This window comes from Phaenicophaeus curvirostris, chromosome 1 (genome assembly GCF_032191515.1).
Source record: "Phaenicophaeus curvirostris isolate KB17595 chromosome 1, BPBGC_Pcur_1.0, whole genome shotgun sequence".
NCBI classification, from domain to species: domain Eukaryota; kingdom Metazoa; phylum Chordata; class Aves; order Cuculiformes; family Cuculidae; genus Phaenicophaeus; species Phaenicophaeus curvirostris.
This window is the reverse complement of record NC_091392.1, coordinates 32,001,480-32,027,877: the sequence shown is the minus strand read 5'-3', so window position 1 is coordinate 32,027,877 and position 26,398 is coordinate 32,001,480. Positions and strand designations below refer to the sequence as shown.

General features: G+C 39.5%; 1 protein-coding gene across 1 annotated transcript in view; it reads right to left on the bottom strand.

Moving 5' to 3' along the window:
• Positions 1-798: 798 nt before the first annotated feature.
• The window catches only part of ANO6 (anoctamin 6), a 75,936-nt gene continuing 50,336 nt past the window's right edge, over positions 799-26,398 (bottom strand). The window contains exons 7-20 of the mRNA XM_069852017.1: positions 25,014-25,129; positions 24,427-24,561; positions 23,008-23,113; positions 21,725-21,785; positions 18,318-18,463; positions 16,883-16,960; positions 15,156-15,381; positions 14,109-14,278; positions 13,458-13,555; positions 10,466-10,596; positions 9,404-9,609; positions 5,315-5,514; positions 4,745-4,850; positions 799-3,825 (exon numbers count right to left, since the gene is read on the bottom strand). Of these exons, the coding sequence (XP_069708118.1) occupies positions 3,619-3,825; positions 4,745-4,850; positions 5,315-5,514; positions 9,404-9,609; positions 10,466-10,596; positions 13,458-13,555; positions 14,109-14,278; positions 15,156-15,381; positions 16,883-16,960; positions 18,318-18,463; positions 21,725-21,785; positions 23,008-23,113; positions 24,427-24,561; positions 25,014-25,129 (1,986 nt within the window). The 3' untranslated portion in view covers positions 799-3,618. The remainder of the gene's footprint in view (positions 3,826-4,744; positions 4,851-5,314; positions 5,515-9,403; positions 9,610-10,465; positions 10,597-13,457; positions 13,556-14,108; positions 14,279-15,155; positions 15,382-16,882; positions 16,961-18,317; positions 18,464-21,724; positions 21,786-23,007; positions 23,114-24,426; positions 24,562-25,013; positions 25,130-26,398) is intronic.

Below are 26,398 nucleotides of genomic sequence, written 5' to 3'. Positions count from 1 at the left end.
CTTTGACTATCAGTGTATTAACCTGAAAAATACTAAAGCCTGCTATGTGAAGGGTTTTTAATCTATCAGTCAATTTAAAATCACACCGTCTTCATACAGATTTGGCCTAGGATGATACTACATCCTTCTGCTTGTAGGACAACTATTATGCTCCATCGTGAAGCTTCTTATGTTCTTGTTGTGACAAGGCCAAATTGATGCAAGCGCTGCGGAACAGCTTGGGTGATGGCACCTGTGTGACACAAAGCCCTTCAGCCAGCAGAAAACAAGTTGGTAGGGGTAGCACCTCTGTTTCTATAACTATCATAAAGCTACTGAAAGCAGATCTTGAGAATCCCTAAGGGAAATGCAAACAACACACCTTAATACAAAGAAGGTCTCTGTTAAAAATTATTCTTCAACATTCCTCTTCTTTAAGTCTTAGAAAAAGATTTCCTCTAAGCAGAGAGGAAGAGTCAGAGCACAAGCAGGAGAGCTGATGGCTGGATGGCAGGGAGAGACTGGACTGCCTGAAGGGGTGAGCATCACAGACTCAATCCAGATGCAGAAATAAATAATGACCCTGCAGCATAACATCGGGTTTATCATGACAGGAGTGAAAGGGTATAAAGACCTAAACTGTTTATTGGTATGAGAACATAATGGTCCTTGTCATTGACTTGGTGTTGAAAGGAATGACTTCCATCTAGAGGATGCAGAAAAACTAGGAGATAAATTTCAGTACTAGTAACATTTTAATGAAAAAGACTGAAAAGGAGGAGGAATATGGAAATTAGACAGGGATGACACAGTAAGAATTTAAATGTGGCATTTGGCAGCATCTGTATTGCTCACGGACAAACAATACTAATCAACATCAGATGTGTTGTTATTTTAAAATAGACTTTAATGACAATAAATATAAAGAAATCTTAATATTCAGAAACTAATAGCAAACATTCTTAGAAAAAATACAAAAAATATATTCTTACATTCTGAATTTTATCAACATACACAGAGTCTAAAACAGTGGCAATGGTCTGTAATTTGAGGTGCTTTTTAAGGCAATGAAATGGTCACTGGTCCATTCAACAAATCTGTAGAAAGTAACAGTTTGGCCTACATAGAATGTGTAAAAAAAGAGTAAAATTGATTCATAGTTTAAAACAAATGTTAATTTTCCCTTCAAGCAGATCTTTAAATATTACTACAAGTGACCTAGGCTAAAAATCCAGAAAGTTACAAATATCCCTATGCTGGTAATTGGCCCCCACACGCACCTCAGCATTTTGTTCTGATGCCTTCGTGGAGCACAGCACATTTCTGCAGCTGGAGGTAGAGGCTACAGAAGGTGCACAGTGTGAGAGATCACTGGGAGGGTGACCAAGCACTGGCACAGGTTTCCCAGGGTGGTTGTGGCATTTCCATCCTTGCAGATACTCAGAAGTCATCTGGACATGGTCCTGGGCAGGCTGCTCAAGGCTTAAGCAGGGGGGTTGGACCAGATGACCTCCAGAGGTCCTTTCCAACCCCAGTCACCCTGTCATCTGAGGGAAAAGGTCAAATCGATATTAAGGGGATACATTTTGATAAGAAATTTTGTCTTGTTTAGAAACTTTCGAGTGTTTGTTGATCTGCTCCATTTATGTTTGCTTCCTGGTAAATTAAAGAACTGTCATATTTCTGACGAAACCAAAACAAATGGCAAAGGGTAGAATTCCCTGTGCAAACAAGCACTGGCTCCATCACTGCACTGGCTGACCCATTTATCATTACGGTCTATCTTGTTTTATTGTCCTGAGTCTTTTTTTGTCTTCAGGTGATGTCTGTGCAAAGTTTTACGGGCATTATACTAAGTTAACTTAAGTCCTTCCATGTCAGAAAGGCAAGTGGTTCTCTGGAACATGCGAGGTTCTTTCTTTCACCTTTCCTTGATTTTTGAACCAAGCTTTCCTCTCATGTTCTTCCACACAATCATGCAAAGTCTTGCTGAGTGAAAGCTTGGGTATAATGACTGCTGAACCAATACCCCTCATCTGTTACCTCTTCTGGTTTAAGTAATACCATTCAAAGGACAGGCTTGAGGTACACAGCAGTCAGTGATTGGAAATTCACACTTTTGATTCCTTCTGATTATTCACTGGATAAAATACATCCTATAAATGCTACTTAGCTTCTGCAAATGAAATTCTTAATATGTAAAAAGCTATATGAATAATCAGCCTAAAAATTCTGCATACCTATTGTATTTAAGAAGAGTACAAAACTACAAATGCAACAGTAATTACCTGGTTTACAGACTGCAGGCATGCTTTGGCCTTCTCTAACAAGATGTTGGTTTCACAATTTGTAGAAACTCGTCCACTAAAACTGTTAAAAGCATAAGCAAGCTAATAATCTGGAATATCACTGCTGCAGGCACAAAGTGGACTTCTACATACATGTTTAATCTGTTATTCCCTGTTCTCATTTGCAACTAGAGCCGCAATAGCCCAGCAGATCTGCAGCCAAGTTTGAAGATGACTGATGGCTCTAGCACATGCATCCATACCTCTAACATCCTTCCTATTTATTTAAAGCTTCATAACATGATTAAGGCATGTTTAACAGTTTATTCCATCTCCAATTTCAACAGATTCATGGTCTTGCCAGAGTTCACTTTATCACGTAATGCTGTATCACAACAGGTCCAGCTGCACGTTCTTCCTGTGTCGAAATCTATCAGGGAAGAGCACGGTGCCTCTGCTGTGAGAGAAATGCGAAAGACAGCCCTCCACAAATATTGATTTAGTACGTGAAAAGATTTTTAACGCTCATTACCGTTGCAGGTAGGAGACCTTCCTGGCTATGGTCTTTCAGAGCAGAATGGGCAAGTGAACTAATGAAAGTACATTGATGTTGGGAAAGATAAAAATGCCTGAGTTTTCTACTCATCCCGAGTGCTGTTAAGTTAGTTTGCATTCATTGATTTCAAAGGCAATTCTCTGTTTACACAGAGATTGATGAACAGAACGGGCTTACAGTCCTGCTGCTTCTTGTGATCCAAGTCCATGATTAATTGAAATTTCTTGTTATCTATTTAAGTCTCAGTATGCATAGCTAATTCAGTGTAGCACACAACAGTGCTTAGTATGTCAATTCCAATGGCTTAACAACATGATTTTGAGTTGCATATTTCTTCTCTTTCCTTCAAATTTTGGCTTTCCTTCTTTATTTTGTTGGGGTTTGCATTAGCAAGTAATCAAAACTCCTTCGAAGACATGAAGGTATTCTAACAACAAATCATTCTTGTTCTTAAAGTTTTATTCAAGTCAAACGAGGGATCTTGTAGCTGATGCCTAAATAAAGTGGAATACACTCTATGTATTTGAGAACTAATCTGCATCATCTTAAGATGATAAATAACTTTTATCTTCACGTTAAAGAAAAAAAGTCCTACTAATGCTATTTAAAAAATCGGTAACTCTTTTCTGAGTCACAGTGGTTGCACAGTTGAAGGCAATTAGGTAAATGAGCAGCTAGCAGTTGCAAAAAACCAATACTTAGTAAAGGCAATTAATCCAAAGTATTTGATTAGCTATTGGTAATATCTGGACAGGCAACAGTTGGCTAAATATGTTATTCCATGTAATAAAGTACTCATTCAGCTTTAGGTCGCAAAGTGCTGTCGACTCCTTTGATAATTTTGTCGGCTATTTTCTCCATGGTTTTTTTCACAACTTTGAGATCGTTCTCATGCAACAATTTCTGTGTTAGGTACTTCTCTCGTTTGATCTTGCTCTTGGTCTTTTGCGATACATCCGGAATTAAGTATGAAATAATAAACTTCACAAAGTATATGACGTGCTGCAGAAGGCGAAAATGAAAAAATGTCAGTCAGGCTGAGCAGGACATCATTATTATTACATAATTAGATAATGTCACAGTATCACTAATGACTCTAAGCTGATTCTGTAACAGGATCTATCATGGTGGAACAGTATTTTAAAAAGCAGACATGACTAACGAGTAGGACAATTGTCTGATAAAAAAGAATGTCTGATATTCTAATCCTGATTTTTACAAGGACTTCTCTGCCTGCTTTGGGAGAACCTTGGTACCCAGTGCTTCTCCTCTACATGGAAGCATTGGTTACAGCTTCTTTTAAAATCGTTTTAGGTTTGTTTGAATGACTCTGGGGCAATGGACTTTTCTCTGCTACAGGAACCCTGATCTAACCAGTTGCATGTTTCTGATGACTTCAGTAGTCCCTGGAGCAGGCCCTAAGTACACCTAATACTACTCTCCCCTTGTGTTGGGACTGACTCCTATCTTTCCTAAGCCCAAATTGTAGCTGCAGAGGAAGGAACAATTGCTTTTTGATGCTCACCTAGAGACTCATCTCTTGCAGTGACTGTCTTTATACACTTTGCTCTGCTATTGCATATGTATTATGTATATGAATTCATTAGGCTACACACAAACTTCCCCTAAGTATAGGTAAAAATATTTTCGGTGTAAATGCCCTTTCTATTTCTGATACTAAAAATAATTATACAGTTCTTGGGAAAAGAAACTGCAGATGTGGGGCAATCTTTCCCCAACGTTGTGACTTCAGAGACTTCTTTTTCTAAAGGTGTTGCACTTCATTTACATCTCCCAAGCTCTGCCCCATGCTAGCACGCATCACCAGCTCTGACGGCTGTGCCTGGACAGAATGTCTTTGAAGGAGTTTCTGCAAGGAGAGAAGTTTAAACAAGTAATGCTCAAAGCTCCATACACTCACCTCCATGACAATGATGAAAGACAGCTTGGCTGCAATGACATGCCAGTAGTATATGTTATGCTCATATTGGTGTGGGTGACCAGGAGGGTAGCGGAGATCCCGGTATCTGAAAGAAATGTAGGGAAGTCAGGAACTACTCTCGGGCATCTCTGCAGTAAGGCACTGTGGCCAGAGGATGGAGCAAAACGTGTCCCTGCTTAGTGCATCCAGGAACAGCAAGCTACACTGATGGGTAAACCTCATTAGCAGCAGTATAAGCTATATTTAGCTGAAATGTCCTTCTTTATTTGCCACTGGGTTAAGAATGACTTATAAAAATGTAAATAGCTTTTTTTCCTGAAGACTATCAGCTATTAAAAAAAATACCAACCCAACACAAAGTACGAATTTTCCGAGCAGCACAAACTTCCAGGTGAATACTTCTACTCAGTTGTGCCATTCAAAATATGCTGGGTTTTACTGTGTTTTAGCATTACTTACTGGATATTGTTAACTGAATTAGATTATTTAGATATTAAAAAAAAAATATTACTTCTTCTCATTGGAAAAGAATGGTAATTTGACACTTGCCTGCATGTTGTGTGCTTCCCAAACCAAGGGGAAAATGGCTTGCTTACATTCTTGAAGTCTGATACATTGAAGACAGAAAGCGTACTGTTTATATATCCCTTCATAGTGTAACTGCCGTGATTCCCATAAGGAGGGACTGAAAAGGACCAGTAATAAACCAGACGAGGAATCATGTCAGATGTAAAAGCAATTATCATAGCCTGCATTTCAGAAAAAGAAGAGAAAAAAAAACAGAATAGTGTTTAATAAGCCTTAACATGTATGGCTTTGCCATATAGTTAGTACCTCAAAAGTTACAGTATGAGCTAAAAATAGAAAATATGTGCTTTTCCAGTCAGTGGTTTGCTCTGTAAATGAGCACGTAGTCACTCACGGGATAAAACAATCTCTTTCTGGAATGTGCACTCTGTAGGGTTTTTAAATTACACCAGCTCTGCTGGATGCCTTAAAAAAGTTCTAATATAATACTCTTTTTTTCCCCGTGAGCGTGCAGTGGAGGTCAGCAGCCAAACTCACCTTAAAGTACTCTAAGGTAACCTTCATCAGATGTACTTAGGAGATGTTTAAAGAAATCCTGCCTGATGAAGCTCAAGGAAACAACAGAAAAATCCTTCAGTAACACAAAATTAAATTTCACCAGGAAGCCTGAGGTTTGACTAAAAGAACTAAAACAAGTCATATATTTATCTGATCCATCTCTGACTCTGGAAACATCCCACTCCTTCAGAGGAGCTGGCCAGCCCAAATTCATCTTGGCAGTTGCTGCCTCATAAGTTTTGGCGTCAGTACATATGGAAACAGCCCTGGGTGCCAAGAGAGTTTTTTTAGTAGCAGCTGCATAGTGCTACTTTACGTATAATGTGACCATTTGTTTTTGTCTTGCTCCCAAGAGAGTCTCTGTCCTACTCAGTCTGCTTGTCACAAATCGAGTAGGAAATTAGATCTGTGGGTTTGTTGTGGGAAGTCTTTTCTAAACTCATGAAGTCATGAACCAACCTCTTCTGGAGGACAGTGTAACTGAGTTTAATCTAATCTCCTCCTCTGCTATTGCAAATTCAAAAGGTTTCCCTGCGAGGAAGACTCATGATGACAAGTGTCTCTGGTGGCCAGCACCTAGGAAGGAGTGACCAGCTGGACTCCAGGGCTGAAAGAGACATCTTTTGTCCCACAACAGGGGAAAAAACACTTGACAACATAGACAGAAAGAACCAGGGCAAAGACATAGAGGAGAAAGGTGTGAAATAAGGATCTAATGGAATCGGAGAGAAAGAGAGGTGTAGGCAGAGATACATAAAAGGGACAGAAAAAAAGCTGCAGTAAAGGTGCAGGACAGAGGAAAGGGCAAAGCTAAACAGTAATGGGAGCATAACAGCTGGTTAATATCTGTATTTTATTCCCCTTCATGCCAGCCTGCAAATCATGCAGTCTGTATTTCCCTGTTTTCATGAGATGGGTCAAAAAATTTCCGCCTTCATGCAGCATTCCCTGCAAGGGAGCTCCAAAACCGAGGAGGTATTTTGAATAGTTGTAAAAAAATGGAAGGGGAGAGAGGAGAATGGGTGGAAAAAACCTCAAGCACCTCTTCTACAGTTCCTCAAGCAACACTTTGGTGGCAGTGCTAGCTAAAACACTGTCCCTTCTACCTCTGCCCCTAGCAGTCCCTCATGCAATCACGTAGCTGTGCAGCAGATCAGATCATGACACTGATCTGGGAGGGGATCCTGGCCAGATCCACTCCCTAATCTGGTTCATCATGTGTTTGTCAAAGTGCTGGCACCAGCACAACACAAGTGACAGCAACAAAGGAAAAAGATAGGGAAAGGAAAGGGCAAGGAGCTGAAAAGGGTGCAAGACCCACCCCACCTCAAACAGCACCACCGCCAAGTTGAACACTGTCCTAATGTCTTAACCTTTTGAGCTGGCTTACTTTGAAGTGCCTGAGAAGCTAAACTCTGGTTAAGACAAAAGCTGCAAAAAAAGACTTAAGACTGAGACTGTAATCCAAAATTTATATTTGGTTCCTCAGAATATTGTTCAGTTCAATATTAAGTTCAGTTGAGAGAAAGTAAATTGGGTTGATGAGAAAGTACAGGGAGGCATCCTAAGGCTAAAATAAACTGGTTTAAAATTTTCAAGGATAAGATTTTTATTTTTGTACTATATTCTGCCTTAAATCAAATGTAGTTGGCATGCACTTTTAAAAACTAGTTTTAAGAATTACATGTCAGAGTGCAATGAAGCGAAAATTATGTGTTGTTTATATTTACACACAGAGTAGGTGGATTTGGCTGACAAGAAATATATATTACTGTGTCTTGCAGTTGCAGGGAGAAGGCCTCCCACCTAAATTACTCTGTTTTTAACTGAAGTACAAGCACAGAAAGTTTTAGTTAAATATAATTTATTTTTGTTCATTAGCTCATCCACTGAGATCATTAATGAACTAATAGCAACTGTACAGTAAGGCAAAAAAACCCTCTTCTCTCTTTGGATCAAATGAGTTTAACGTTGCTTCTGTGTATCATTTATAAAGATGCTGAAATATGATATTTACACAACTTTTCTTTTGCTCTTACTGACTTTTTTTGCATGGCCTCAGGTCTCTCATCATCCTAAATCTGAACCCTGTCCCACTCTCCTCCCTCTATCAGAATGATCTCCAGATGTGCTCCAGAGAGCTGCAAGGACAGAAATACAAAAGCTAATCCTATGGCATACTCTCAAAGGAAAAACTCTTTTCCTCCTGAACTATGGGCTGCATTTCAGAGTATTGCATTGGAAAACTACAAACAAATAGCACATTCTCTGCCTCCCAAGCTTTACTGCACACAGTTTTCCATTTATACCATAGCTAATTAAAATCAGTCTTCAAATCAACAACAGATGCCTCGGTATCATGCAACAGCAAGTCCGGTGCCTGAGTAGCAAGTTGCAAAACTGATAGTTTTGTGCTAAAGTTGCTTGCAAACCACTTTGGGGTTCCCAAAGGTAATGCATGAAGAAGATGATGGCATACCCAAGTCTAAATAACTGTAACCAGTCGCACAGAAGAGAAGAAACATTTTCTGTGTATTAAGGAAAAATCAAGCAGGGCATGGCAAAGGAAAGATTGATGGCCTATACTAGATCCTAGATGTTAAACAAGAAAAAATATAAATAAAGTAAGAAAACAGCTTCTATCATTTGCTCTAGTATGTGGCTTTATAACATACACTTTGTCCTTACAACACCTGCAGCAGGGTCTTTTGAACATGACATTCTCTGGTGCCGCGCTCCTCACATGCTCATAACCCCACTGATGTCAGTGGAAAATGCACTAAATTCACATGGACATTAACTGTATCGAATGTGTGAGACCTCCAAAAAGGGTGACTCCAAAAGAAAAATGACTGCACTTAACAGTCACATGAACATTGGGATTGAGTGCCTGTAAAAGTGGACAGAGGTAAAACCAAGCTGTCGATATAATTCTGCACATTGAGGATTCCGCTTTTCAGCAATACTTTGAGAAGCAGAGCACACAGGGAGGAATTTGGAGTGGAAAAAGGTTGCAAAGTTCTGATTGGCCTCAGCTGGTTTGTGGGTAGGTAGTGATAGACACCTAAAACTATTGCTGGGTCATTTTTCTGCAGAATCTAAAGTGGGACACGAATACACTCCTAACAGGAGCCAACACATACCATAAGAATTGTAACAGTTAGAAACAGTGATAAATTATAACTTAGCTAAACTGCAACCTAATTTTTTCAGAATTCATGCATTTAGCTGTAGATGTCCGAAAATACTTCTGCAGTTTGTGCTATAATTTTAGGAAAGGTGCACTATAGTCTTCATGTGTAACAGATTTTTCTGAAGACTCTAGCAACTCTAAATAAAATTTCTCTTCTTTAGGTATGATATTTTAGACAGCAGCCAGATTCTGTTTCCCAAACATCCGGAAAATAACGGAGAGCCTATTACATAGGGGCTGAAGTTCTAAGGGACTTAAAATGAATTTACAATCATTTAAGCGCTACATTGCCACATGTTTGGGTGTCACACCTGCAGTGAAGGCATTTTACCTTTTGCAGTTGTTGGCTCAGTACTTACGTTGGTGACCACTGCCAGGATGGCGATGCCTTGCATGATGGGCTGCCAGGCGCCGATGTCCTGTGCCTTCTGTGGAACCATGCGCCTGAACTGGGTCGTCAGCTTCCACGCATCCAACCGGATTTCCAACATATTGTTTATAAGAGCCAAAAGAGGAGCCAGGGGAAATGATGCCACAAAGAGGGTGACAAAGCCGAATTGTATCACTGTCAAAGGGAGAGGTTACATACATTGATGAGACTTTCACTTACTGGAAATAATCATATAAAAGCACATATATTTTATATACTCCAGCTGCAGGAGAGATGAGAAAGAGTACCTGAGTTCCTAGCAAACCTTACGAGAAGATAGGAACACAACAGCATTCAAAATAACTGCTAGGTGAAGGGACAGGGAAATGTTTCAACTCACAGCACACCAAGGGGAACTGCTCAAGGTATTTAAACTTTCATTTCTTTTTCATGTCTTCGTCATGAAGACTTGGAAATCCAGTCACTATCCATCTCAGTGCTGTGCTGGAAAGCCTGAACTACCCATTATGTTATTGGTGTCTGGCTGCTGCCACAAGCATGCTGGCAAGGCTGTGACAGAATGGATGGTGGCAACACTGGAGGTCAGTCAGCTCCCAAGAGACTGGTACTGGTGACTGCAGAACCCCAGCAGAGTGGTCTGACACAAGGCTTTGCTGTACAACACCAGAATATGCAGTGATCTGCCTTCTAGACGCATTTCTCAGAGGATGGGGCAAAGAATCATAGAATCATAGAATCACCAGGTTGGAAGAGACCCACCGGATCATCAAGTCCAACCATCAAGTCCAGAAGCAGTAGTTCTCCTCTTTGTACAATCATATGCTGTACAATACAGTTATAAGGTGGATTGAGGCATAGCTGCTTAACAAAAGCTTGCAAAACCATCTATAATGGCTCATCAAAACCTGTCTTGGAAAACATTCATGTCTTTCATGTCTATAAACTTATTAAGCATCGCCTGTATGAAGATTTCTTTAGAGCATGTTTGTATCCAGCAGGGACAGTGAATCTGAACTTAATTGCCACTTACCCATTTCGAGATACTCATAAAACAGTCCAAGTTTTCCAATGGGCTGCAGGTGGTAGTCCTGTTCCCAGCGTGGAACAACTTTTTCTGATCTTGCAGCTGCACAGTATCTTCCGATTAGATTCTTAACCCAACTATCAGCCAGGGAGAAAAAGACCACTAACATTGGTAAAATAAACTCAAAAGTTTAGTAAATGGAAAAAAATAACATCTGTGCTGTGACGGCTTTGAACAGTGGATTTAATTATTCTTAAAAGATTGAAAACTCCCTTCAAACATGAGTGTAATCTCCTGTTGCCTTATCCTCAAGCAGTTATTTACAACAATAAATAACAATTTTAAAGGGCAATGTATCAGAATCACAGTGATTTACACTTACGTTGTACACGTGAGTGACCACATAAAGTTCAAGGCAACAAGAAAATAAGGTAAATGGAAGCCTCTAGTTAGACAGATGAATTCCTTCTCATGGCAAAATTCACAGAACGTTTGAGGTTGGAAGGGATCTTCGGAGGTCATTTGGTCCAACCCCTCCTTGCACAGAGAGGGCCACATAGAGCTGGCTGCCCAGGACTATGTCCAGATGTCTTTTCAGTATCTCCAAGGATGGAGACCTCATACCCTCCCTGGGCAACCTGTGCCAGTGCTTGGTCATCCTCACAGTAAAAAGGAAGTTTCTTATGTTCAGAGGGAACCTCCTGTATTTCAGTTTGTGACCATTGCCTCTGGTCCAGCCAGTAGGCATTAGTCACTGAGATTAGTCTGCCTCCCTCTTCTTTACTCTCACCCTTCAAGTATTTGTACACATTGATGAACCCCCCTGAGCCTTCTCTTCTCCAGGTTGAACTGCCCCAGCTCTCTCAGTCTCTCCTCATACGCGAGGTGCTCCAGTCCCTTAATCATCCCTGTGGCCCTTTGCTGGACTTTCTTCAGTATGTCCATGTTTCTTTTATACCGGGTGGACCAGAACTGAACACAGCACTCCAGGTGTGGCCTCCCCAGTGCTGACTAGAGAGGAAGGATCACCTCCCTTAACCTGCGAGCAACAGTCCTTCTAACGCAGTCGTGGATACCACTTAGCCTTCTTTAATGCAAGGACACATTTCTGGTTTATGCTGAACTTGGGTGTCCACCAGGATCCCCAGTCTCTTTTCTACTAAGCTGCTTTCCAGATGGGTGCAGGACTTTGCACTTCCTCTTGCTGAATTTTACGAGATTCTTGTCAGCCCATTTCTCCAGCCTGTCAAGGTCCCTCTGCGTGCCAGTAAAACCCTTTGATTTACCAGTCTGGTGTCACCAGCAAACTTGCTGAGGGTGCACTCTGTCCCCCAATCTAGATCATTAATGAAGATATCGAACAGGACAGGACCCAGTACTGACCGCTGGGGTACACCACTAGTGACTAGCCTCCAGCTAGACTTCATGCCTCTGATTGCTGTCTTCTAAGCCTGGTCATTCAGCAAGTTTTCAGTCTCCCTCTCTGTTCATGCAACAGCTTCTCTACAATTTATTTATGGAAGACAGTGTAAACAGTCTTGCTGAAATCCAGGCAGACAATATCCACTGCTCTCCCCTCATCTACTGAGCCAGTGATTTCCTCATAGAAGGTTAGCAGGTTGGTCAACCATGACTTCCCCCTGGTGAATCCATGCTGACTACTTTTGATGACTTTCTTGTCCTTCATGTGCCTGGAAATAGTTCCCAGGATTAGCTGCTCCTTCACCTTCCCAGGGACTGAGGTGGGGCTGATCTTCTCATCTGAAAGGCTTGTATGAGAATTTAAGAAAACCGATGAATTGGCTGTAGCCTCTTCAGCAGTCAAAGAATCATATTTGAAAAAAAGGAGAGTGGGGTTGAATGTCTATGAACAGAGGAAAAAAACAAAACGGTTCTCTTTATAATGCAGAGATGCAGAATGAGAGAACAATTAAGAACTAGATACTCAGAATTTAAGCACCTAAATGTTACTTGCAATCCTGGGAAGTGAACTCAAAATTCTGATCAGATGAGTATATTTCTTATACACAGAAGAGGGAGTCAATTGTCTGTGGCTAGAACCGAGCTTTCAGGCATACTCAACGTAGAGACCCTTCCCCAGGTAAAAGAAGATGCTGAAAAGAAGGATGGGTCTACAGGTCCATCTGCAGCCAGCAGCACGTGTGGAATACTGAGGTCTAGAAGAACTATATCTCAGCAGTGCATCCCAGCCTCAACTCTATGCAATATTTAAAACACACTTTGTAGTGGGTTCACTGTGCAGAGAAGGAGCACAGTTCCTAGGCTTGGAAGAACCACAGCCAGAATGAACACAGTGCTGCAGGCTAGTACTTATGGCACTGAGGAGGGCATGAGCAAATTGGGAGTTTCCTACTCCAAGCAACATAACAGCCACTGATTAGCATAAAATAAAGAACAAGTTCTGGAAGAAGGAACAGAGTCCCGGACGGTATCTTCACTGAAATTAAATTAAGGGCATTTGTGGTTAGCATTTTGCTTATTGTTTGCATTAAAACAAAACCTTCCAGAGATCTGCCCCACTGAAAGAGAATGTATAGGCACTATGAATGTCAAACATGACCGTAAAATTAAATTATTTAAATCATAGTAGTTATTTATGCACGATTTTTAAAGGCCAAATGTATAACAACAAATCATGCCACTAAATATTAAGCAACAGTGTTTGGCTTAATATTTTCAGAGCTTCTGAAGCAACCAAGTTGCCTTGGTTTTAAGTATCCAACCTGAAGCACTGATTTGCAGAGAAAGGAAGCATTTTTGATTAGAACTAAAATCAGTAAGAATGACAGAGACAGAAGCTCAGAGCTAACAGACCAAAAATATCCAAATTGTCTAAAAAGGCTCCAAAAGATTAGTCTTACTCTTTTAGAACACAATATGCACCTATCAAATTTAGCAACCAAATATCTGAATGCATCAAGCACAAGCAGCATCTTTCCAGTATGAAAGAACAGATTACTTAATCATTTGAACTTACGGAAGAAGCACTTCTTGAATATTGTTCCAGATTGCTTTACCTCCTACTATGATGGCGAGTTGAGTTGTGAGTTCAAGGAGACATCCACCTGGATCACACTGAAGGTTGGGAAAGACATGAAAAATTTTTGAAGTTGGTAACTTCTCAGGGATGAATGAAACATTTAAAATAACGCATTCCTGTTTCATTATGACATCATTTCTTAAAGCAATACAAGAGGGCTATTTAGGCAAACCCTTCCAGTCCTGTATGCAAAAGCCAATTCCAGACGACACATGGTCATATGTGGTAGGTTGACAGGACACTAGTGAAAGAGTGAAATGCCAGGTGAAGTCATGCAGGTTTGTACTGTGCCATCAACAGGCAGGGGTCACCAGCAGAACCGGAATGCTTCCACTCATGTTCTCCCTTTCCAGTTGGTGCTGGTTCACAGATTGTCTGGGAATGCATAAAACATTTGCAAGCCTAACTTGTCTCGTGTCATATTAATTTATAACGCTGGTTACTAAGGAGGCAATTGTCTTGAGAGGCAGTCCATTTTTGAGCCCACAAGTTAAACACATACAACTATGTTACATACTCCTAACTGCAGCAGAATACTTGGACTAATGGGCTCTGCTGTTTAAAACAAACACTATCACTCATTCTTACCTCTTCATTGCGATACTTTCCTAGCCAATAAACTGGATTTCCAGGGTGACCTACAAATTTACCCTTAAAGAAGGCTATGTAGAAGCATGAAGAATAGTAGTTGACAAATTGGAATAAGAACATCTTTGTGGTCAGACTGTTTTCATAATCGGTCTGTGTCCTTGGAAGCTCTGCAATTAAAAACATAAATTGAGAAAAGTGCCAGCCTACAAGTAAGCTACAAGCTGCTTCAGAGCCTCAGCTGGAAAAGTATATGAATGCCTTGTATTCCTTAGTATGACTATGAACATTATGAATTAGATTATACATAATCCCCGTGTATACTGTAACTATTATGCTAATTCTGAAACTATATGTGTTGTAAGAAGGAAATAATTTGTTCCACGACAATAAAGAAAAAGCAAGAATTCTGATAACTAAGGGGGGAAAAAACTCATCCAAATCTGGCACATTTAGGAAAGATGCAGATGTAACACTTTGATGAAATAGTACTAGATGAAACTATATTAAAACACTGCATTACTTCACATCTGAAATAAAATAGCTACTTTAATATTGATGGGCTGCATATATATAATAATAATATTTGTGACTGTTTATCTATTTAATAACATGGGAATGGTATCTAGCTTTGGAACAGTGACCTTATTTCATTTATTTACTAGAAAATAGCTATTCTCCCCATAAACAAAAGCTAATGTAATTGAATGTGTTATGCCTTACTGATCTGTTTTCATAAAATTTGGTTATGATAATAATTGCCTTTGTTTTGTCTTTTTCACAAGTACAAAACTGTAAACAATTGATTTTCATGCTGGCTTTACAAGAAGTTTTCAGGCAAAGAGCTGAATGTCATATTCCTTTGATACTGAGAAGGTCTGTATTTGAAAATTTCTAGATAGTATTGTATGATTTCGTGGGAAAATTTTGAAGTATGTGGTACTTCAAATGTTCACTTATTGTAGTACTTATTATATGTACAAATGGTATTTTTTCTTGCTATTTTACCCCAAGTTTCTACCTATCTGAGACTTGGCAGCAGCATACCAAAGTCAGTAATCAGGATTGCCACTTTTTCATAGACGACATTGAGAATCATAATGACTATAAAGCTGATGAGCGAAGCAGTTACTGAAGTGGCTGTCTGTGGAGTCAGGTACTTGCGGATTGCTTCTGTTCCATTAATATGCTGTGACAATGTTGAAGAAAACACCAGGAAAACTGAGAGTCTGTAGACAATGATTCCAATAACTGAAGCAATAATCAAAAGAATCTGCCAAGGGAACGCAAGAAAGATGTTAATACTGAACCACTGGCTTTGGGAAAACATGAGTGTGAGTTCCTTTTTACAATAGGCAAAAGGAAATCGATTGTGTGCCTGTCATTCTGCCACATAAGAGGAGTGCAAGAGGATGCTCAAGTAAGATATAATACAAGGCAATAAATTTACAGTCCGTAAAACAAGGCTTTTTTTTTCATGCAGCATAGTCAATCTGCAGGAAAGAAGAGAGATGGTCTGGTTTATGACTAATAACAAGTTTTATAGTAATGCAAATTAAGACAATGAGATGTGTAATCAAATCTTATACCTCAAGGCAGCTGATGGTTTCAGGAGTTAGGAAAAAATCTCCCTTTTCTGACACTGGGCAATTGGCAGGATGGCAAATGTGCTAGCAGGTCTGCATTGATTACGGAGAGGGCTGTACTTTTTGTCTCACACAGTAATATCAGGCTAGACACCACTCAAGGGAATGGAAAAATTTTAAGCCAAGTCATGTAATCTGCAGGAGTTGTAATAATGATCCATGCATCTAACTTTGCTTGTCATCTCCTCTCTTTCTGCTTCTCCTGCTTTTATTCCATGTTAGTTCTCTAGCTATTATTCAGATTAAGGTGTTCAGAGCTGCAAATCATTTTTTCACTACCTGCGAACTGCCACAAATCCACCTGCCTCCTCTTTCCCTGCACATAATAAGAGAGTGCAGTAATACAAATCAGAAATCCAGACCAAGTATCTTCCCTTCAACCTGAAGTCCTGCCTATTTAAATCCAACAGTGAGCCAGTATTCTTTCCTTTGTGCTTAAGACATGTTAACACTGAGGCTCTCCTCAGCCGCCAGCCACCACTCTTATTTCCTAGCTGCCTCCTGTCACTGGGATGAGGTCTTTTCCAGCTGCTATTTGTGCTACAGGCAAGAAGGACCTGCAGCATGCTAAAACACTGAGCTTTTCAAGGTGACCTCTCTGGGCATGCTCACCATGTTATCTATTGTTTAATGGGTAATTGGACAGCTTTCAGGTTCTGGTTGTAATTAAAGCAACAGCTCTGGAAGATTAGAGAGTGCCAAGTTTTGCTCTGTTAAGTGAAATTAAAACCCTGAAAGAAGTCCAGGACTGTGAGACACGATATTAAAGCAAACAGCTGGAAAAGTAGGATAGAGATATAAAGCAAGGCCTTACCCCCGCTCCCTCCACCAAAAGCAAAGACATTTGTCTTAAATAATGAGGGAAAAAACAATGGACGCAAGAATAACTCACAAGCCACAGCTGCAGGCTATTTTGATATGTAATTTCTATTGACTGTATGAAAATAGGCACTTAAAGACTACAGCTACCTTCTTAAAGTGGGTCCACACCTTACAGGCTTAGTATATCCATCAGATGGTAATCCAGCTGAACCTGTTCCATTGTTACCTTTTTTCAGTTCAGGAGGATACTTTTAGACACCTACTAGAGAAGTGAATTTATGAGGTGAAACAATAAGAGAACTTTACCCAAAAGAAGACTGCACTTGTACAGAAAGTCATCCGTACGCACTTCCCACAGGCAGTGTATGGCACATGCTCTTCTTGCTGTAAAAGATTTAGAAACAGACGAAGGATATACCAAATATTTTCTTCAAATTCTTTATGTACTCCAATTAAACTCTTTATGATATGGAGGGCAGGAAAAATGTCCCTGTTTTTGTTTCCTTTCCTTCTTTGCTATTCTGGAAACTTGCATTTGTTCATGATTTATTCAAAAGTCTTGCCTTATCACGTGTCTTTTTTCCTGTCCATTCTAAGATAAAAATTACTTCCATAGAGGCTGAGTGTTGGCTAAAATCAGCAGACACTAAAATTTTGGTCCTTGATCTCCATACTTCTCAATTTATCCTATAGGAACAATGGGATGGCTTTCCCAAGGAAAATGCTTATCTCAGTGTGGTGGTGTGAAAACTCACTGAGTCTTTATAGGATCTCTGAGGATCAAAACCATTAAGTTTTAGCATATTCTTCACTCTTTGAACTGGTTGAATGGAACTTTCTAGCTGTGGTTTTACACATTAAAGGCAGCATAGGTTTATAAGCTTTTAAACAGAATCAGTGTTTTTATAGTACAAAATATAAAAAGATCTGTATAGGATAGTTTCGACTATGACAGTTAATACTGAAACTTTTCAAGTGTCCTTTAATAAACATTAGTATAATATAGATGGAATGTGAAAGCAATGCAAATGATCAGATAAATGCCAGAGTAACTGTTGACAGAGAATAATAAAAAGTAAAGCTGATCTGGAGTGAGCTGCAGAAGCTAAAGCTACTCAAAATCTGTAATAAATAGAGATCTAAACTAAGATCCTCATAAATCTGAATCCTATTTCATTGAAATGAGGATTATCCTTGTCCCTGTGAGTTTGCTGTTATTGATCGTAATTGCATCCACATGCACTTGGCAACAATACTTATTTATATACGTTTCAAACATAAACATCTTCGGGTGAAAAAACAGCCTTGAAATGATACGTAATCTTTCCCTCTATTTCACCCTTTTTTTCCTCATGCATTCTTAGACAAAGATAGTGAACGCTCAGTGATCTTGGCCTCAAGCAGCAACACTATATCATTTCTTGGGCAATTTAATAAAATAGTCTTAGTTTCCTAAACTGGGGATGATGCCTACTTCTGTTTGCTTAAGACACAGGAGCCTCAGTAGTGCAAGCTCCTCAAACAGGCGATCACTTCAAGGTGCCTACAGTTACATTTATAGCATAAATTCCTTCCCATGCATCTGTACTTTGTAAGTTCACTACTTCCAGGTCAACTTAACAGCTCCCCTTGAAGAACTGCTGGTTTATACAATTCCAGTCCAGACTCATCATTTTCACTGTGTCACTCTCACAACATGCCTATTGCAATTGCCATCACCAGTTATCAAAATTCTCCTTACCTGTGTGATTTCGTTCATCACTACATGAGTGCACTTAGCTTCATATTCTGGGCGAACTTGTTCTTCTTGCTCTAAGTACTCAACCGTGTCCCATTCATACTCCAGCTCAGCCTGTCTTCTCTTCCAAAACTCCAAAAACAAAGTAACTATCCAGAAGATAAACAAAGTGAGCAATACTGTATAAGCACTGGACATTGCTTGACCCCGACTATAATATGTGGCTTAGTTTTCCATACAGATTTCCACAGATATGAAACAAAATTCTTATGAGCTAGCAGGATGCTGAAAATAACTGGATCTACTTTATGCAATTATTGTTTTGGATACACAGGTAATTTAATAAAGGAAACCTGGGGTAGGTGGAGTGGTAAGCACATGCTAAAGAATAAAGATAAACTTATTTGCTTTCTGCTGACAGCTAGAATTTGAGCACTCTGGATTCCATATAGACTGCTTTTGAAAAACTTTGCATAAGAAAGCAAGTTGGTTGGATAGGTGAAGACCAAGTGCTGAAGAGTGCAGAACTTCTAGAACAGAAGAACTCAGTATGCCAAAAAATTTCCATAAAGAAAAGCTCATGTTCATTCAATGTGTTGGTTTTGTGAGGACAAATTATCAGCTTGCAAACTACAGGCACCAATGATGGTTCAGGTAAACTGGCTGAAACATAGCTATCTTTCCTCCTCTGCTAGCATGAATCTGAAGAGGCTGCAGCTCCTTCTGCATGGCATGGAGCTTAGAAACTCTCTAGGTCAGTAGTTTCCCTGGCCTGTGCTCCTGAAACCAGAAGCACGGGGGGACCAGATCCAGCCAAAGTCATTAACTTGGCCCAAGACATGATGCAAGTAAATCTGGCAGCAGAGACAATGATGAAGAATCCAGCTGAAAAGGGTGTCAGTACCAATACTCCCAGACGCTTTATTACTGAAGACAGTGCACCCTCAGATTAAATGAGTGGTGTGGCTCTGCAGCATTGCCTCCAGGAGGCGTTAGTATCCATCACTGGACTCCTCATTGCTTCCGTTGTCTGGAAGTAATTTACCACAAAAGTGCTTTTTTTTTTTTTTTTTTCAGTTAGCCTGGCCCTTCATCCTGCGTGATGAAACTTCAGTGGCATTCAGTTACAAGTCCAAACATTAAAGGCTATTTCCAAAATCAGGTGTGGTCAATAAACCCCCAAATGAGGCATTTGAAACCCAAAAAACTCCATGGGCTGAGCTATGAGATGACGCTGGCATCTGTCCACAGGCAAAATCCCAGGAAACCCTCCTCACTTCATTATTCAGGGGCCTCTTTCACCAGGACTTCTGCTTCTTAATGCTTATAAGCACAAAGGCCATTCCCAGCAGTAGGAGGAAGGATCACATCTGTCTTCTGCAGAGCAAGGAGATTAGTCTTCCATAAACCTCTAACTGCTTCCCAGCCCAAATCACAGGAAGCTACAGGCTGTACCAATCTGCTCCAGCTACAAAACCAGCTGCTGCTGAGGAATCCAGAAGTGCAGAGCCTCCTTCTGTGATAGTCTCTAACAGCAAGAGAAGGGCACATAACACGGGGACAGCTCCCTCAGCCCCACTACAAAGAAAACTTCTACTAGCTATGTCTTTCAGAGCAGGGAAGGAACTGCTGTCGGATTTGACATTTTCCTTTTATTTCGAACTAGCATTTTTTTTAACAGTGGAAACAATTAAATAGGACATCAGAATTAGGATATCTGAGTGCTAATTCCATTGCACATTGGTAATTTGTGGTGTATCCTTTCACATGTTCCTCAAAACTGCCATTCAGTATGGCCCAGGTTTTCTGCCGCTGAAGATGTGTCACCAAAGACTGCAAAGAAATGCCTGCACTGGAGAACAGTGGTTTGTTTAACTGATATTTTTTGAGGAGGAGATCCATTGATGGCAGCAAGTCAACTGAAAGTTGCCTCTTGTTCACGACCTTTGCCAATCTAGTTATGTCATCATGGGAGAAGTGGCAGAAGTTGGTCCAGAGCATTAATGTATAGAAGGCTAATTCCCAAGGCTGAATTCCCTGGCTTTTGCAGTGCTTTAAGATCTTTAAAAAGAATATACTAAAAAAACCCCCAATTATTAAAACTGTATTGAAGATGATGGAGCAATGATTTATCTAAGATTATAATATTAATTGTTTTGGACCAGGAGGTCAACAAAAGTCTTAGAACAAGGTGAATTTTATAGCTGGAATTGCACCAGGACCATGGGTCATTTGGATTCAGTACAATTTTTAATGAAAAAAGCAACACAATTCCCCTCCTTATATAGTGGACTTATGACAAGAATGCTAACACACCTTGCAGCCAGCACTATAACCATGCGGCTTAACTTTGTAATTATTACTTTTGGAACTTTTCTTCAAAACAGGAAACACAATTTTAATTAAAAAGTGAATTGCAAATAAATTAACTATTGAGATGACAGGAGAAGATTACGTTAATATCAAGCTTCTAATTTTCTTTCATTTAGACAATTTCCGGCCGGTATTTTGATTTTAGCAGATATTTTGAGAGAAATATTTTTGAGATGATATGTTTCATTTTATATTTCTTTAAAGCAGTGGCTATTTTGAAGCACTTTAGGTCATCATAGGAAAATAAAACCACAGTATGTTCTACAAAGAAAGCAATTTATGTATTCTTGTCAGTCTGCTTATGAATTCAAAATGTTAGATGAGTTATTTTCTCTATAGTATTCTGTACACAGACATAACATTGAACTTATTTTGATAATTTCTGGATTAGACAGTGCAATAAAAGCTGGTTAACCAAGCTGCTCATATGAACAAATGAAACTGTTTCTGAGAAAATAAACTGTGTCTAATCCGTTGAATAGAGCACCAAGTGGTTTCATTCATGGGAAACATCTTGGTTTCAGATACATTTTCTCTGCTAAAAGTTAAAACTAGTGCTTGCAACTACTACACTCTTTACAATCAATTCCTTAAATAAAGACAGGAGGAAAACATTCCTGGGAAATAAAATAAAATAAATGACTATTTTTCATTTGCCTTGTGCAGTCCCACAGCTGTTAATGGGCCACGGCAGCTCCAAAACTCTTTGGGAAACAAACCAGCTTCCACGCCAGATAATACTTAAGCATCTGGTTGCCTCCTGCTGGATGAACGTGAGGCAACTTTAATCACCTCCCTCAGACTTTTCTCCAAGTCAAACAAAACAAAACAGACACTGATGACCAACTCTAAGCTCTACAATTCTTAGATTTCTTATGATGCTAAAAAAGAGTTCCTGTGAATGTAGGTATGTTCTACTAATGAATTCACGAGTGCTAGAAAATGAAATTGTTGCAAATTTATCCATGTTTTCTTGGCTGATGCTAGAGGCTTGGCAAAAATTAGATGACAAACAACAGTTGTTGAAATCAACTTACCCCATACTCCCATAAATACTGCAAACACCAGTGTTCCAAAGCTATCAAATATACAGAGTTTCTGGAAAAATGGGAAAGAAAAAAAAGGCCTAAAATATAATTGACTGGTTTTTTTCTTCTACACTGACCCAGAATAGAAGCTGCTTACTGAACTTACTGATTTTTAGCTTTTATGTAGTTTAATAAACATCCTTATTAATATAATTTCCTCAATTTTTGTCAATGTACACCACCCTCCAGTATATTAAGGAAACTAAATGCAAAGCCCAGAATTAAAAATATAAGCCAAATAAGCAGCAAGAGGATAGTAAAACGGTGTGCTACCAAAATTCCTTCCATCTGTTGCACAGGAAGAGGAAAAGTAGTGCTTCTGGTCTGGGAACCCTGTATAAAGTTATGTATTTTTAATACAGCCACAAAAAGGCAATTGACACATTTGGTTCTCATGAGCAGGATGACAGCAAATCAAGCTAGTTAGTAAAAATACATTTTGATGAGGTACTTCTGTGGTAACAATTTGCCTTGTCTTTCCTCTGTAGCCTTTTGCCTTTATTCTTTTATCTTCTACCCTACTTGCTGAAGTAACACATTAAAGCTGAGAAAAAAATTTTTGATTAATAGCTCAAAAATTACAGTTTTGGGACTGACTAAATCTATGGAAAGGAATGACAAGAAGCTAACATTAGTCTAGTAAGACAAGGTAATGCAGAAATAAAATGAGATTCCTCTAGACAGGAATTCAGAGCAAGAGTCTGGCTGCGTCATGGCAAACAGGACATGGCTGGGTCACAGCTGCTGTTATGGCCAACATCAGCCTCTCCTTCTATTTATTCATCCCCTCCTTGACAACATGGTCCAAATTCAAAGCGTGGATCCAGATAACTTCTTTGAGGAGGGAGAATTAGAAATATCAAAACATGCTTTGAATATTTCCTTAGCAAAATTGATTCAGAGCTACTGAATCAAGACTTAAGTCATTTTATTTCTGCCCCCCCCAGTACTACCAAATGAAAGCAAAACATTTCATTTTCAATTAAAAAATGCTTTAGTCCTGTATCAAATATTCAGCAGCTATGTGAAATAAAAAAAATACAGAAGTTTTTTTTCACCTTAAGTCAAATTGGAGCAATTAATGTTGGTTTTACTTTTCAAAGTTCAGGCACTGTATCAACAGGAACAACTACTTACTGAGAACATTAGGGAATAAGCATAATTTTATATGCACTACTAGAGAAAGTGCAACTAAGGTTCAATAGCATGTCTACAAATGTAAATGTAGTTACCTTGGATGATTCACAAGTGATGGTGAGGTTCCAGTAGGTACATACTTTATCACACTGAGGGCACATTATGATATTACCTCCTATGTTGGGATCACATACTTCTTGGCTAAAAACAAAACTAGTTGTCACTCACCAACACTGAATTTTTTAGTCTTTTTTTTTTGCACATGAGGACAGGAAAATAATTTCAGGGAATTTAGAAATAATTAACCAGTGATCTGCTCTCAGAATTCGTCCCCTACCCTGGCAAACATCCCTATTTCCATTCTTATTCCTCATCTCAAAAATGGATGACATAGGAGGAAAATAATTTCCATCCCTTGTACTTCGTGGTAATTCTCAAAACCGCTCATACTAAAAATAAAACAACTCTTCAAAGATCCTGCAGTCTTCAGTAGGAAACCCAAACTTGCATGCTCATGTGTGCTAGCATAGCAAGTACAAGGGGAGATGGAAGAGGAGCACTGCCTACCAGAGGAAGGAATAGCTGCAGAACTAAAATTGGTTCCCTAGTCCCTGTGGTCTTCAAAAGAGGATCAGATTGGAAAAAGTGTAGAGGAAGGCTGCTAGGGTGATTCAAGGAATGGAAGGTCTGTCTTCCAAGAGATGGCAAAAGACTTGCCATCTAACTGGTACGCACTAAGCTAGTAAGGTGGAGGCTGAAAGGTGATATAATTGCTTTGTATAAATGCATACAGTGGGCTAAACACCAGGGAGTGAGATGAACTGCTTAACTAACTGATAATACCGGCATGAGCCTAAATACATATAAATTGGCCACAGGACTGAACAGTCTTTCAGCATGTTTTATAAAAATAAACATCCTTCCAGAAGGGGGTATACAGTGCGATGGCCTGTAGACAATTTGGCACATGACCTAGGTATTTTTTCCTGGGTTGCTGTGCTACAGTTGAATTTTGTCGTGTTCTGATGTTCTGAGTCTTGGCTATGCCTCTCCTCCCAGTGCATCCTAGACAGCTGAAGCCCCCTGCGCTGTTGTTCTTCCTCTATTCTTCTCTCAAAATACAGGAAAGAAATTTTTGGGGGTGTTATCAAGGTTGTTGTGTATCTCCTTTAAGAATTACCACAGTGAAAATGATGTATTACAGCAATTTGGATTGACTTATGATTGTCAGCCTTCTCTCTGTGTTTCTACACTACGTGTGGTGAACCTAATAAAACGATGAAATTACAAACTCTCAGATGTCTATCACTGTAATGGTCCATATATGTCCTTTACTCTTCTTATCTCATATTTTATGCCTTTACCTTGAAATCCACAACTGTTGTTGTTCTCAGGACCTCTCATTTTGTCTCTTTTTTTTTTTTTAATGCAGTGTCTTGAAACCCTATATAGTTTTTCTCTGTAGGGAACTGATCAAAATTGTGTGTGATATTAAAATAGGCCTGATCGGGTACCTCCATGTGCAGTTGTCCTTTGTCAGGCATCCATACAGAAAACAGCCAACTCCTACAATGGCAGCCACGATCAGCATGTTAGTGTAGAAGCCCAGCCAAGCAAAGTAGATTCCAATTTTCTCTCCGTAATACTTCCTGTGGAGAGGAAAGGTGGTTTTGTTGCTTTTTTTTTTTTCCTGAAGTGCAAGTAAAGTCACATTTCTGTTTCAAATGGCTCTTCATTTCATTTCATACATTTTATGCCAACTTGTAATATTCCTCTGGTTTGAACTTAGGAATTGCAGAGGTATTACAGCTGTGTATTTCTAACACCACTTTTATGTTTTTATAAGAAGAGAGTAAGGGCAGGAAAAAAATGGAAAAAGAGAGAAAGATCATACCTTGTAAAGAAAAATTTTAAGCGGTTGCCTTTCCGGGAATTGGTTTATCATGAAACTGTACTCAAAAACTGGTCCCATGCATGAGCTGATATGGATGTATGTATCTGCCCTCAATACTGAGATGTACCTCTTTGACGTGCCCCAAACTAGACCTATCATAGAAATTCCAAGTTTCCTTCACATTAGTCCAGCCCCAGTCACACCAACCTGATGAAATCCAGGGGCTGCAGTTTGAAAATATTTTTAGGATGAGCCCATTCTCTGTAGAGAAGATACCGTTCACTTGGGCAGTCAGGATCAGTTGATGGGTGCCTAAAACTAGACTGCAAAACAGAAAGAGCATTAGAAGACACCCATTAATCTAAGAAGCACAGACCAGCTCCCATCTCTGCCATAAAGCCAGAGCCTGGAATAGCCTTTTTTTGTCCATCTCACTTTAAGGCAGGAAACAGAGCAGGGAGGCAGCTCTGGGAGCGCACCAGGATTCAGGATAGAAGGTTGTCAGAAAGGAACCGAATGCTAAAGCAAATGCTTTACATATGTGTGCTCAGAATAACATATGTGAGACTCATCATGAACTTAAATCTAAGCACATGTCAGTGTCTTGGCACTTAGAAGTAGAAAAGAGAAAAGGATACCTTCTAATTAGAGAACAGGACTGAATTAAAACGGATTTTAAGTAGCTATAACATGTTAACATGTGTTGCTTCAAAATAATATTGTACTGGAATGAAGACTGGAAAGTCTGAGGGATAAATCCAGGGCTTCTAGTCTCTGTTTTAAATTTAGAAGAGAATTCACATGGAGATAATCCTTGTGTTTTTTACTAGGTTATTTGAAAACCTGTTTCAATAAAGCCTGTTTAATTTGAGGGAATTTTCCATTCTGTACTTGTGATGCAAGAAAACAGTGACATTTGCAGAAATCTATAGGCTACTTTTGATTTTCAGAGTGGTTGTGATATATAATTTTAATTGCATAAAAAGATAGTCATTAATTTCTAGGCATACTGAGTCCAAATTCCCCATGCCATCATAGAAATAGCCTGCAAGGCAGGTTTTAAATATTTAAAAGGAAACCTTAAAAATGTATAGTCATGAATGACATTAATTCTGTCCTGTAAACCTTTGGGTTACTTAAAAGAAACATGATTTGTCTTGATTCTGCCTTAAAGATTTCCTCTAAATCCTTGGGGGCCTCCTGAACATTTTAAGAAGAGTCTAAACAGCTGAAGCAGTTACCAGTCCTGAGCTCCCAAGTTCTCAGTGTCTTTTCAAGAGAACACACCTCATACACAGAACGGTGACTCAGGTGGGGAGGAGCAGTGGTGGTGTGGGTATATAATAGATACAACACAGAAAATCAGCCCTGTCTTTCCTTACTGTATCCCATGTGCAGCCTCACAGGGATTTTTTTCTTAGTGAAATACTCTGAAATCTGGATTTCTTATTATTGCAAGATGAAATTCAACCCCGTTAAGCCTTTCTCCATGTAACTCTAACATCACCTGTGAGGTGCTGGACTAGCCAGACAGAGCCTTCCTGCAGAAATGTGAGTTTCCCTGCATGTATGCAATGTTTGCGAACTGTGGG